The sequence below is a fragment of the Phoenix dactylifera genome, unplaced genomic scaffold (assembly GCF_009389715.1).
Source record: "Phoenix dactylifera cultivar Barhee BC4 unplaced genomic scaffold, palm_55x_up_171113_PBpolish2nd_filt_p 000007F, whole genome shotgun sequence".
NCBI classification, from domain to species: Eukaryota; Viridiplantae; Streptophyta; class Magnoliopsida; order Arecales; family Arecaceae; genus Phoenix; species Phoenix dactylifera.
This window is the reverse complement of record NW_024067666.1, coordinates 234,601-249,182: the sequence shown is the minus strand read 5'-3', so window position 1 is coordinate 249,182 and position 14,582 is coordinate 234,601. Positions and strand designations below refer to the sequence as shown.

Genomic DNA, 14,582 nt, shown 5'->3' with positions numbered 1-14,582 from the left:
TCAGCTTCTCAAACCCTGATTTACATGTTTAGCCTACTAGTTGATCCGGTAGGATTATGCAGGATTACTTACTGAGCCGTGTAGCTCACATCTGTTTATGCTTCGTTTTCTTTCAGATCCTCACCAGTGATCGCCATCAGATATGTTTTTATTTTGTTACAGAGCTTCGTTATTTTTGGAGAAGCTTATATACTTTTGTACATTTGAATAGCATAGAAGTTCTGTATTTTTGGTTTCAAACTTCAAGGTTGTACTGCAAAACTTTTAATATATATATATAAGTTTGAATCTTTTTGGTTACTTGTTACCCCTGTATGAGGCTGCGTGCTACTGTGGGCGATAGTCGGCAATAGCACGGCCGTGTCACGGATCCGGGTCCGGGGCGTGACATCGAGTGGTATCAGAGCCTTAGGTTAAACAATAGAATAACCATAAAATGCTTAAGGAAAGGGGTAGTTAAGAATGTCACCGTCATAGAAAATGTTATAATATGCTAGTTTATCATAATCTCCCTTTAAAATTTTTGACTGCTAGGCGATCATTAGGAAGATATGGACGACGACCGGAGACCACCCTCCCTGGAGCCCAGCGAGCGGTCAGCTTCCCCAGATACTCCACGGTCTGCAGCGGGTCAGGCAGGCCTAGCCGGAGTGTATCAGCTTATGGCACAAGTGCTGCAACAGCAGCAGATGATGCAGCTGGCCGCTATGCCATCAGCAGACTCCTGCTATGAGAGGTTCCGTCGACTGAACCCCCCGACCTTTGAGGGTGGGTCTGACCCCATGGCGGCAGAAACATGTATCCGGGAGATGGAGAAGATGTTCCGAGCCCTCCACTTTCCTGATGAGGTGACAGTCCGACTGGCGACCTCTATGCTAATAGGAAACGCTGAATACTGGTGGACGGCCATGGAGACGGCTTATGCCGTTGACGGACTCACCTGGAGGGACTTTAAGAGGATGTTTTACAATCAATACTTTCCGGACTCAGTTCACCTGGCGAAGCAGAATGAGTTTTTGACGCTGGCCCAGACTGACCAGATGTCCGTTCTGGAGTACGCCAATAAATTTAACGAACTGGGACGATTTTGCCCCCAGTTCATGGAGGATGAGAGAAGTAAGGTGAACCGGTTTGAATAGGGATTGAGGTACGGGATTCGGTCCCGAATATCCTCCCATCTATTCTCAAGCTACAAGGATGTACTGGACCGAGCCTTGAAGGTTGAGGCTGACCTGGTACGGTCCGGGAGAGAGAGGGAGGACCTGAAGAGGACCCGGTCATCGGGAGCACCGAGTAGTGGGTCTGGAGGCAGCAAGGGGTCTGTGCCCAAGAAGAGACAGAGCAGAGGCTGCCCCACCTGTGGCGGAAACCACAAGGGTACCTGCATGAAGAAGACCGGAGCTTGTTATTATTGCGGGCAGACAGGACACATCGCCCGCAACTGCCCTAACCGAGAGAAGGACGAGCCCAGACACACTGCACCAGAGGACCAGAGATCGAGGGGTAACCCTCGAGTTTTCGCACTGACTCGATAGGATGCCAGTGCTAGCGATCAGGTGGTGACAGGTACACTTCTGGTCAACTCGGTTCCTGCCCTCATTCTATTTGATTCTGGTTCTACGCATTCTTTCGTGTCAGTTAGCTTTTCCAGACAATTACTTAGCACATCTGAGAAATTAGTGGAACCATGGCATGTTGCTACACCCCTTCAGAAAACCGCAATTGTTGACACTAAATATAAAGATTGCATAATTCAGATAGGGAAAAAAGAATTAGAGACAAATCTTTTACAGCTTGACATGCAAGACTTTGATATTATCTTGGGCATGGACTGGATGTCACAGTATCACGCCCACATTGATTGTTACCACAAGAGGGTGGTATTTCGGATACCTGGGGAGCAAGAATTTTTTTTCTTTCAGGGCGACATACCCCTTCAGGGTGCTCCCACATTGCACTTCATTTCCGCTTTGAAAGCTGGAAAGGCTCTGAAAAAGGGGTGTATGGCCTATCTGGCCTGTGTAAAGAATGCTCAGAAAGAGATCAAAACTGGAGGATATTTCAGTAGTCAGAGAATATCCAGATGTTTTTCCGGAGGAATTACCGGGATTACCCTCAGACCGAGAGATCGAATTTGCTATCGACCTCGCACCAGGAGAGGGGCCAGTCTCCAAGGCTCCTGATTAAGCAAAGGCTTCAGGCTGCCCAAGACAGACAGAAAAGATGGGCTGACAGAGGAAGAAGGGACTTGGAATTTTTGGAGGGAAACTTTGCCTACCTGAAAATGTTCTTTTCAAGGGTGTTGCCCGATTTGGGCAATACGGCAAAATGAGTCCTCGCTACATCGGTCCACTTGAGGTGTGACTAATTTCGAGGACGAAATTTATTTAAGGGGGGAAGGATGTAATGTCCGGGCCCAATACAGACTAGGCCCAATACTGTAGGGCCCAGTTTGAGGGTATTGGGCCAGGATGCAGGGTTAGCAGGCCCAGAAAGAATAGGCTCCCATCTTCCCCGAGGGCTGAAAAGACAGGATCACAGATGGCCAACGGAGAGACCCCCACAGGCACGCACAACCGGAGCCCGCCACCTCCCTCCTCCTCGGCAGCTGGGCCTCGAGCTGGCCTGAAGAGGGGGGGGTAGCTGGTGGCTCCCGAAGCCCTGAGCAAGGAGAGGATGCCACCTCTCCTTGGGGTCAAATCACAAGCTTAGTTTTTATAGACCTAAGCCCTGCTAATCCTAATCTTGGATATACCCTCTTAAGCTTCTAACCCTCTGATATTCGGTACCAGAGAGCTAGATCCTGGAGCTGGAGGTGGAAGGTGCCCCGCAGCCCCAAGGGAGGAAGGAGGGAACTTGCCGAGAAAGGGTCACTGCCCAACTCCACTCAGCCAAGTCAAGGTAAGCACACTGCCGGTAGACTAAAGCAAGAGAAGAGGGGAGGAACCCCCTCGGTGGGGGTGTTCTCCTCTCTGTTCCATCCATGGAACAGAGGGGAGCACACCAGCACAAGGAGAAAGATCGGGCAAGGAGAAGACAACAACAAAACCCTAGGCCGGACCCACGGGCCGCGGGCCGGACCAAGGAAACCCAAGCCCAGGCCTGGCTGCCACCCGGGCCGAGCCCAACCGGACTCGGTCTACGGGGTGACAGTCCTCGGCCGCTGCCGCCCTAGGGCAGAGGGGCAGCCAAGGGCCGCCGGGTCTGCCGTGCCGGCGACCAACGCGGCCTCAAGGCCGCCAGCCCCAGCCGAGCCCCACCTCTCCGCCGGCCGAGAGGTGGTGGCGAGACTCCCACAAGAAAAAGGAGAGAGGGAAGAGGGGACTCCTGTGTGCGGCCGCGAGCGTCGTCAGCGCCGTTGGTCCCGGCCGCGGGCTGTTCCTCCCTCGAGGTCTCTCTTCTCCACGGGAAGGAGAGAGGGTCGGCGACCACGGGCCGCGGCTGCTACAGGCGCCACGGGAGCCGCCGATAGACCTCAATCCGGCCCTCCGAGCCCCGGCATGGGGTCGCCCCCCCTCTATGGTCACGAAAGAAGAGAGGGGAAACAGAGAAGAAAAGAAAACAGGAAGAAAAGAAAGAAGGAAAGAAGGAAAGAAAGAAGAAAAGAGGGAGAGGGGACTCATCAGCTCGGCGTCGTGTGCGGTGGCCGCCGGCTTCGGCTGCGAGCACCGTCGACCGCAGGCGCGGCCGAGAGCGCCGTAGGCTCGGCCGGGGACGCCGCAGGGCCTGGCCGCGGACGCCGCCGGTCGTGGCCCGGCCCCCTCTGCTCGCCGTCCTCCCCTCCGCTCGCCGTCCTGCCTTCGTCGGAGAAGAGAGGAGGAGAAAGGGTGAAGAGAGGAGGGAGTGAAGAGTCGGGAAGGTTCTGGAAAAGAGAAGAAAAAGAAAAGAAAAGAGGGAGAAAGAAAAAGAAAAAGAAAGAAAAAAAAAGGGGAAAAGGAAAAGAAAAGAAGAAAAAAAAAAGAAGAGAGAAGAGCCCCTTAACGGGTCCGGCCTAACGGGACGGATCGGGGTTCGGGTCCGAAACCTGTTAAGCTCAATAATAAGAAATTGGTTTAGCCAATTGAACCTGAACCCGAGCCCAATCAGATTGGGCTAAGTCTGGACGAGCCCAAACTGCAAATTGGGTCAAATCTGAACCGAATTAAGCCCAAATTAAATTGGGTCCGAATCCAATTAAGCTGAGTTGGTCTCAGCAGACCTAATTGATTGTAAATTAGGCCCAATTCAAGCCCAATTCAACTGACAGAAGGTCGAATTGACCTTGGGCTAATCCTGACTCAGGCCCAAATGAGCCACATTGACCAAATCAGAGGATCCAATTGGCTAGAAAAGGTTGGACCCAATTATAAACAAGGCCCAATCCTTTAATTAAAAACCCAATCAACCCATGTGGACCCAATTTGGTTTTAAATCGAACCCTAAAGGCTTCAAATTGGACTTGGGCTAAATCCTTGGATAGGACCCAAGCAAGTAAGTTCATAGTATGATGAACTAAGAGATTTTATAATAAATAAATGGGGAATAATGTAAACCCTATGATGTTGTTTTAGGTGATTAAGGATTTGTCACCTGGACTTGAGCAATTTGGAAAGCGAATTGATGTAAGTAATCTGTCTTAATCCTATCGTAGATCTTGTATTACGTTTTATAAGATGAACCAGTGTTTTTTTTTTATACAATTTGAATTGTATGCATGATTAGTGAAGAATGTAAGTAACCTGTCCTAATCCTGTTATGGATCATGTCATGTTATTAATGTTTTCTAAGCATTTATTTTAAGAATATATGTTTCATGCATGATATGTTACAATGCATAAGTAACTTGCATGATCCCAGAAGCTATGGCTATGTATGCAACATGATGATACTGATATTTTAATCATGCATGTAAGTTTATAAAGTCTTAGTGAGGATGATAGTGTTATTTTGATGATTAACAAGCAATTCTCTAGAGTATGCTATAAGTTAAAATTGATACTTCATTTATAAGTTCATTGCTCTCAGTACATTTGCTTAATTGGAAATATATATATGGTCTTGTTCATTTGGATGAAACTAACTTTGAGAATGCAGCAAAGTGTGGATTGAGTCGACCCAAAGGATGATTAGGTCGCCCCCGGCACATCAAGAAATCATTTGGCACACTTCTGCAAAAATGGCACAGATGAACAGTGAGTTGGGTCGACCCAAGGAAAACATGAGTCGACCCAAACATCAAGATCCTCAAACAACTCAGAAAATGGTTCTCTGGATTTACTGAGAGGGTCGACCCAAGAAGAAGTTGAGTCGACCCAAGTAAGCCTTGAGTCGACCCAAAGAAAGGTTGAGTCGACCCAAATGAAGAAAGGCTGAAATTCAAGATTCTGAATTTTCTGAAAGTTGGGTCGACCCAAGAAAAGTTTGAGCTGTCCCAAGGTTGAGTCGACCCAAGAAAAGTTTGAGCTGACCCAAGGTTGAGTCGACCCAAAGAAAGGTTGGGTCGACCCAAGGGAAGGAAGGCTGAATTTCAAGTTTCTGTGTTTTCTGAGAGGGTCGACCCAAGGAATGTTTGAGTCGACCCAAGTGAAGGTTGGGTCGACCCAAGGACAGGTTGAGCCGACCCAAACACGGGCTGAACATAACGGCTAGTTGTGCAGAAATGCTTTTTGGACTCCCAACGGCTATAAACGGCTAGTTTCTTCAATCCAACGGTCAGAAAGGACTATTTGGAGGTTGGAGAAGTATTTAAGAAGGAGTATTCATTAGAGGAAGCAAGCTTTTGGGGAAAATACATCAAGTGCATTCAAGAGAGAACCCTAGCAAGACAAGCTTCATCAAGAGCTTCATTCAAGAATCAAAGAAAGGGATTGAGCAGATTCAAAGAGGCATTAAGAGCTCCTTCCCCCATTGAAGAGTGAAGCTTCCTTGACCAAGAAGAGCAAAGCGACTTCAAAGCGATAATTTCTTTCTAACTCTTCTTGTTGTTCATATTGCTTTATATGCTCATCTAGGAGTTTAAATCTTTTCTTTTCATTTGTATAAACACTTTGTAAAGGTTCGTTGGTAAGCCCGCAAAACCAACAAAGGTTCGTTGGTAAGCCCGCAAAACCAACAAAGGTTTTTGGTGAACCCGGAAAACCAAAGTTGTATAGGTTCGTTGGTGAGCCCGCAAAACCAACAAGGTTCTTGGTGAGCCCGGAAAACCAAGTGTATAGGTTCGTTGGTGAGCCCGTAAAACCAACAAGGTTTTTGGATTGTGAGCCCGAAAAACAATCCAACTGTAATCCGCGAGATTATAGTGAATTCCCAAGGGTACGCTTGGGGAGTGGACGTAGGTGCTAAGGAGAGCACCGAACCACTATATATTGTTGTGTTTGGATTGTGTTTGTGCTTTCATTTTCTCTTGCTTTACTTTCTATTCTTGCATTAGTTTAACTCACTCAAATAACCTAAGAAAGCATCCATCGCATTTAACTAAGAAAGTTTTAAAAGCACTAAAATTTAGAAGAAACCAATTCACCCCCCCCTCTTGGATTGTCACCTTGGGCAACAAGTGGTATCAGAGCAAGGTGCTCTAATAGTACCCATTGATCTCACAATCAAGAGTTAAAGATCATGACAACCCAAGTGGGATGTTCTATACGAGAGGGACAATTAATTGATAGACCACCTCTATTTAATGGCACAAACTACACTTATTGGAAAGCTAGAATGAGGATATTCATTCAAGCTTCAAACTATGAATTATGGTACATCATTACCAGAGGCCCTCACTCACTCTCTCACACTATTAATGAAAAAGACTTAGCACAATTGAATGCTAATGCTATGAACATACTATATTGTGCTATCCATGAAACTGAATTTAATAAAATCTCTGCATGTTTATCTGCTAAGAAAATCTGGGATACTTTAGAAAATATTTATGACAATATTCTGTTTAGCTCACATATGCTTCAATTACATACTAACAGTGAGCCTGTAGAAAACGATGTTGAATCTCCCAATCCGGAAGAAAGAACAACAAATGAAGAATTCGGTGATGAAAACAAGGATCCATACCCAAACACCGAAAAATTCAAAAGCTTCCTAAAGACAAAGAAGAAGAGGAAGCAAGAAGAAAGTAAGAAAGAGATAAAAAGGAAGAAAGCCTTGACCAAGGAAGAGTCAAGTAAGAAAATAAAAGTTAGGAGCAACAATGATGATACTAGCTCCAAAGAAGTACAAGGGATAACTAACTTGTGCTTTATGGCACAAGAAGATAAGGTACAATCTGAATCTACTCTTACATCAAATGATTTTCAAGAAGAATTTTCTTATGATGAATTATTAAATGCTTTTCATGAATTGTATTGTGAATGTAGAAAACTAGCTATGAAGAATAAAAATTCTAAGAAACTAAATCTAAAAATTTCAAAAGAAAGAAATTCTTTTGCTGAAATACAAGACAAACTAAATTCTGAAAATGAAAGCTTAAGGTTAAATTCAGAACAATTGATTCAGAAAAATCAGAATTTAATTAAAGAAAATCAAAACCTAAATGAAGAAATCAACCAATTAAAATCTTTTATTAACAAATTCACTGTAAGTTCAGAAAAATTAAAAACGATGTTTGAAAGCCAACATGCTGTTTTTGATAAATCAAGACTTGGCTGGATTCCTTTGCTCAATAATAAAACCCTAAAGAAAAAGGTTATCAATTTGCCAAGCAAACCATCAAATAAGATAACTTATTTCAAATATAAAAAGATTGGGCATAAAAACTTTATTTATGGTTCTAATTCGAATAAATCAAATGGTAAAGTTATTACGATTAAACAAATTTGGATTCCAAAAGGAACCATATGCACTAACCCTCAAGGACCCAAGCAAGCTTGGGTACCCAAAATGAAAAATATGAGGGTATAGATGTAGGTGTGCCAAGCTACCCATGGAACAAATGAAATTTTCATACAAATGGGTGCATTGACACATAATTAAAGATAAGTCTCATTTTATTCATTAAATTTAGTATAAGGTTTAACATTCTACTTCGTGTATTGAAATTATCTTTTTTATGAAATTACGATACTCTCTGCATCAAAGTTTTTAAATGCCTCATATGTTAAATTTTATCTCAACGAGTTTAGCATGAAACTTTCTAGTGCTTGCATCATGATAAGAAAACAATGAATGGATATATATATAACCTTCTTCTTCAAGTTTACAAAAATCTAAATTTCCTCTCTAGTATAAACACTTGATGCTGATTTCATACCTTCATGTTAAAACTTTATTGAGCATAATACTTATGAAATCTTATTTCATTATTTGTGAAGGTATGAGTATAATTTATCATAATATCACTCATTCCTTATGTGATTATTTGAAATATATTATGATTTACTCTATAAGTCGCATGTATGCATCATATGTTTCAATCATAAATGATTAATGTGTCGTGATCATAATGAAAATTCTACTAAAAAGTTTTATAACAATGATTTTTTTTTGTAATTCTCAAGACTATTCAAAAAATCTAAGATTAATAAATCTGATCTTTAAAGTGTCTCATTTAGTATAATCACTGTATCCTTGATTGAATGATTAATATCCTTACATAAAATTATCTTGAATTCTATTGATTAATGTTAACACGTCATGTTTAATCTGAGCATAAAAATATTCTAAAAGTATGAATATTAATTCCTTTGAACCATCTCCCATAAGTCAAATATAAAATCTTAATTAATCTAAAAGAAAATTGCCTATCTCTCCAAAACAAGATTATTTGTATTGAAAGCCGAATCATAACCAGAATTTTGATAGAAACAACTATTTAAAATAACTTGATTAAAACTTAACTGGTATATCTTATTGATAATTATTTTAAGCAAATAGAATCTAAGCTAAATTGCTTCTGAAAATAAAAAAAAAAAATTGGTTTGACTTTGATAAATCTTCCTATTGCCTCACATGGGTGTCCTTGAACCATATTATTTAATAAAATTATCTCTTTAGTTCAAGTGACTTGTGCTTGCTTATATTTAGACAATCTCTTGAGTAAAGTGACTTAATATTCAATTATTGTCATATCTTATATTGAGTCATCTAGCTAAAGAAATATATTGTATGAATGTTTTGTATCTTGAAGAAACTAATGACTTTCCTTCAAGAAAGAAAAAGAGTTTATTAATGATACAGGATTTATGAGCAAGAAATTTCAACTTGAAGGACACCTTGATGAAAGATACAATAAACATTCCTTTGCAAACAAAAAAAGGAGAGAGATTTTCTTCAGCCAAGGGTGTAAAGAATCTAAAAGGTATTTGGCTTGAAGAATGCTAAATACACTGGTAATCTAAACTCTTCTCTTGTGAGTTAGTTGAGCAAAATCAATAATCTGAAATTATATGGTAGCATGATTAAACCTTTAATTGCTGATCATCTTGATATCATGCTTCATTCTCATGCTAGTGATGATTGTTTCATGGTGTGATTAAATTGAAGTTTACTTTTTCCTATATAATGCATAACCATGAAATACACAAGTTTATGCCTCAAATCTCTAATTCAAAATAACTTGTGATAAGCTATGAATCATTGGGCATAATGAAAATGTTGTTTGCATGATATATATTTATATGCAGCATATTAGATTAATTCTTTATTCTGCTCTTTCATGTAACTACTTGAGAATAACAAAAAGAGAGAGAGAGATAAAGAAAAGAAAATGGATATTATTCAAGAGAAGTAAAATCTAAGTAAAGGCAAATACTTCAATCTTAAGGAAAAGCAGCGCAAGCATAATATATTCAGCATATTTGTGAGACTTGTGTGAACATTCTTTTGGAAGGGATAAAATCCGTAATTAATTATATTTAAATAGGGAGAGTTTGGAGTGAATATCTTGTTGCTAAATAGAATATAGAGCATAGAAAAGTAAAATCAAAAGAAATGAAGATTAGAATGTTCACTAAGTGGTTAAAGGAAGCAATTCAAAAATGAGGAAATGAATGACAAGATAAATGAAAGTATATAAAAAGCTTGTGAAAAGCCAAATGAAGTTTCGATCACTTGAAAACACACCTTAAGGATAAAATCAGTGTAGAACTATAGGGAGAGTTTATTTGAAAAAAATTAATTTTGATCCTTGATATGCTTGCTCTTAATGTTTTAATACATGATGTTTTGAATTATGTGTTTTCAATATTCAAATAGCAAAGATCTTTCCTGAATATAACTTGTAATGCTTCATGCCTATAAAATTTGATTGAAACATACTACTACCAACAACAACATCATTTTGTTTTAATGAATATATTTTGAAAAATAAAAGAAAAGAATAAGTTGAATTTGCAAATTAGGCAAAATGGATTGATTCTGATTTATCTTTTATCTTGCCTAACATTAGTACATAATATCCTCCAATTTGTACCAAAATTCAATATGAATTACAAAGATTCTGGATGTGCTCTAATGATCTTGAAATATGTGTTTTCAATCTTAATAATTTAAGATGAGCTACAATGTAGAAGATGCATATCTCAAATTATAATCCTGAAAGGCTCTTTGAAAGTTTTTTTTTTTATGAAGTTCAGAATCTGATTTTGTATAAAAGCTTAAACTTAATTTAAAAATGCTTCTATCGTTGCATTTTTGTAAGCTTCATTATATACTTCAATGATTGCATCATTTTGGGGAATAACTAAATATGATTTCTAGATGAAATCTACGGTTTAAGAAAAATAGAATTACTTTGGATACCTTGGTTGTTTGCTCCGATACGCATATGAAACATATCATTTTTTATCTTATAAGTGTACTGAAATTGGTCTAAATGATGTGTTTTTCAATGATCTTGATTGCAAATAAATGGTTCTAAACATATGATATTATTTTGATATTAAAAAGATTTATGGTGCTTCATATATACATTGCTGAAAAACTATGACTAAGAAATTAATATTTTGAATATACACTCCTACATAATTAAATGCTTCTATCATTAAAAAGAAAAGCTAATTTTAAGAAGAGAGTTAATGATCCTAAAGCTTATAATATTTCAACTCACTTCAATAATTCTTATAGGAAAGAAAATGTAATTACTTTTGAAAGAAATTTGAGCCTCAAAAGAATTATTTTCTGATTAATATTTCCATACATATTAAAAAAATAATAAGAGGAAATATAATTTATTCTTGAAAGATTAAAAGAGTGATTGCTATAAATTTTGAAAAATTCTAGATCACTCTACATTCTTGATATTATAAGAAGAACAAAAAAAAGGTTTGAAAGAAAATGCATCTTTTGAGGGGGGAGCTTTAAATACAATCTCTTTATTGAAAATTATCTTCAAACTCTAAACTCTCAAATGGAATGATTAATTAAGGGGAAGAAAGAAAATATCAGAGTGAGAGATCATATATGTAATAACCCCAAAATATTTTTTTTTATATATAAAAAAGGATAGAATAGTCATTTAAAATTGATATGAGGGGTAAAATTGGAAGGAATGAAAAGATAATGGCATAGTTGTAGATGCGTTGAAGTGGTAAGGGTAAAATTGGAAAGGAATCAAAAGTTAATGGCATAACGGTAGATATGTTGAAGTGTTAGGGGCAAAATGGAAATTTAATAATATTAAACAAAGGGTGAATAGTATCTTGATGTGATTTAATTGGAGGGTTTGAGCTGGCTTTTGGAATGAAACCGAGAGAAAGAGGGAGGGGGTTCTCAGGCGTGAAACAGAGGAAAGAAAGAAAGAAAAAGAGAAGAAGAAGAAGAAGAAAGAAGAAGAGGAAGGGGATTCAAGGAGGAAAGGGATCCCGGTTGCACTTCCAGCTGAAGGAAAAAACGTAGATCTCCTTCCCCTCTACGCAAGGACCTCGATTTCCAAAAAGAAAAAGGTAAATATCCGTCCCTACCTAGTCTTTTGATGATATTAGGCTATACAAAGGGTGGATGTAGTCTAGAGGGGTCAGATAAGGGTTGTAGAGGTGGTTAAAAGAGAAAGAATCGGATTTCGACAAATTTTTCCGGCACTACGGAAAAACTGTGTCGAAGTCCCAACTTCGGCGAATTATTTAGAGGGTCAAACGACCTCCGATAGCAATGTATGTTATCTCTTTGGAATCCCCTATGAGTGTAGAATGTTAGGTAAAAATTTCATCAAATTTGGAGTTTGGAAAGTGGATCAAACCCAGGATGAAGTAACCGGCTGTCGGTCCGGATTACTGTTCATCCGAGTGGGAAAATAGGGGATTTCATGCTATAATAGGGTATTAAGCCTAGATTAGGCTAAGGAAGACCTTGTACTCGTGCAAGGGAGTCCCTAATACACATAAATGATGAGTTAATTAATAGAAAAAGAAAAAGAGAAAGAAAAGAAAAGATTTAGGGAACGGGGGAGTTGAATCAATTAAAGTTCCCTATATTATAATTGGCACGTAGATTATGACCCTTGATACAGGACTAAATATATTATAAATGCATGTCACAGTTGGGCAAGAAGCTAGGAAACAAGAAGAAGAAGTTTCCCACTGCCTACTGTAGATTTTTGGAGGCGTATCAGGGCTGTGCCAGATTGACAGGTGAGTGGGAGTTTGTACTTTGCACCATGAGCACATTCCTTATTCATTTTCATGAATGTTGCCAAGTGTGACTTGATTCCATCTGAGCTTATTGATTAATTGTTGTAGTAGATTCCTCTATAATCTTGATTCTCCATGCTTGATTATTCTGTACATGCATTTGAGGGAACATTGAGAGGAATTACGAGGGGTTGATGAGTAATCAAATTGATTCCGAATTGTGAAATGATTTCTTTTGTAAATTGATTTTATTTTCTCTATTTCAAAGATTTGTAGAGCCTTTTTAGTGGTATATTGAGTTGTGTTGCACTTTCTTGACCCTCACTCCTAACCCTGATGTTAGTTTATGATTGGGTCATGATCGAGTGAGTGGTAATCTTGATTATACTCCTTTTTAGTAGAGTATTGGGAGGGTGCATTATGGCATTTATGCATGGCTTGGCAGTATCTGCAGGACACCTATAGTCGATGGGGTTGAACATCGGCCTTTGTGCACATAGTAGCCTTCTGGGTGGGCGGAGCCCAGTCCCTTCCTAGGGGGGGACACGGCCCTAGGCGTAGGATCGGCCGGTCCTACGACTTATATTCTGCTTGCCGCCGGGCATAGTAAGACCCCGCGAGGTGCAGTATGGCTTTTCGCGGATGTAGAATTCCCGCGAGGTGCCGTTTAGTATGTAGATGTGAGATGGATTTCTGTTCTGGATACTGGCCAGCATTTACATGATCAGTGTGGTATCTTATCCTGCATATGCATGTGACAGTAGGGAGTTGTTGCTAGTTCGCCTGGGGCGTAAAACCCACCTCCCGATAGCTGTCTAGCATTTACATTATCGATATGGTGTCTTATCCTGCATATGCATGTGACAGTGGGGAGTTGTTGCTGGTTCGCCTGGGGCGTAAAACCCACCTCCCGACAGCTGTCTAGTGATGATTTACATATTGGTGTGGTGTCATATTCGATATATGCATATGGCAGTAGGGAGTTGTTGCTGGTTCGCCTGGGGCGTAAAACCCACCTCCCGATAGCTGTCTAGTGATGATTTCAGCATATTGACACCTGATTTGTATGTTCCAGCATTATGATCTGTTGAGCATATTCATGAGTAGCATATATGTTTACTTGATTATTCCATATATGCTTCAGATGAGTTGATATTGATTGTGGTGATATTGATGATTTACTCCATATTCTCTATGTTGAGATTATGTTCATCTTGTTATTGATCTTGAGATTTCATCTCGAGCCATGATTATATTCTGTCTCATGTGCATAGTACTCTCTACTCCACTCACTGAGTATTTATATACTCACTCCCCAGTTTTGTGTTTTTGATTGCAGGGCAGGTATTGTATAGAGAAGAGCAGGGTTAGAGATTGCCTGCTAGCTGTGCCGCTCCATAGTATAGTATAGTATAATGTAGATAGAGGTTTATACCTTTTGGTGTATTATAAACCTTCGATTGTATATAGTGCATAATTACAGTCATAGATCCTGTTGTGGATATGGGTTTGACCATGGATGGATTAGGAAGCAGGTATATATATATGTGTGCAGATGAGTTATATGCCTGAGATGATGTATTGCTATATATTGTCCAGGTTTATTATGTGACAGATTATGTGATTGCTGCTCTGACAGGTAGTGTTGTTGTATGTATTGAGATAATCCTGATAGGTCACTATAGAAAAAGTGATCATTTTGTGCATGTATCATGCCAAATTTTTCAAGATTTATTGATGATTGATAGGTAGTAGGGTTCTACGTGGTGGCTGGTGGCCTTATGCCTACCCGCACCCTAGGACCGTCGCGGCGGCCCGCCGGGAACGGGGCGGGGGTCGTGACAGAGGTGGTATCAGAGCAAAGGTTAAGAAGAGTCCTGTCAGAGCAATAGGGTGAGTCAGGATTAAGTATAGGATTATACTATGGAGCATAAGGTTTTTCTGTATGTTAATTTATGAGTCATTTACAACTCAGTAAAATATATCATGACTCAGTGTGTAACGACCATCCTCTCTTTTTTAACTCTTTTA

At 39.8% G+C, this 14,582-nt stretch overlaps 1 protein-coding gene across 1 annotated transcript; it reads left to right on the top strand.

The window, feature by feature from the left end:
• The first annotated feature begins 551 nt into the window (after positions 1–551).
• Positions 552–1,139, top strand: LOC120104536. The gene has a single exon (XM_039115839.1). It carries the CDS (start codon positions 552–554, stop codon positions 1,137–1,139), a length of 588 nt encoding a protein of 195 aa, XP_038971767.1.
• The last annotated feature ends 13,443 nt before the right edge of the window (positions 1,140–14,582 follow it).

What these genes read in the sequence shown, in the direction of transcription:
- LOC120104536 (XM_039115839.1), top strand. Translation starts at nt 552, where the DNA reads ATGGACGACGACCGGAGACCACCCTCCCTGGAGCCCAGCGAGCGGTCA.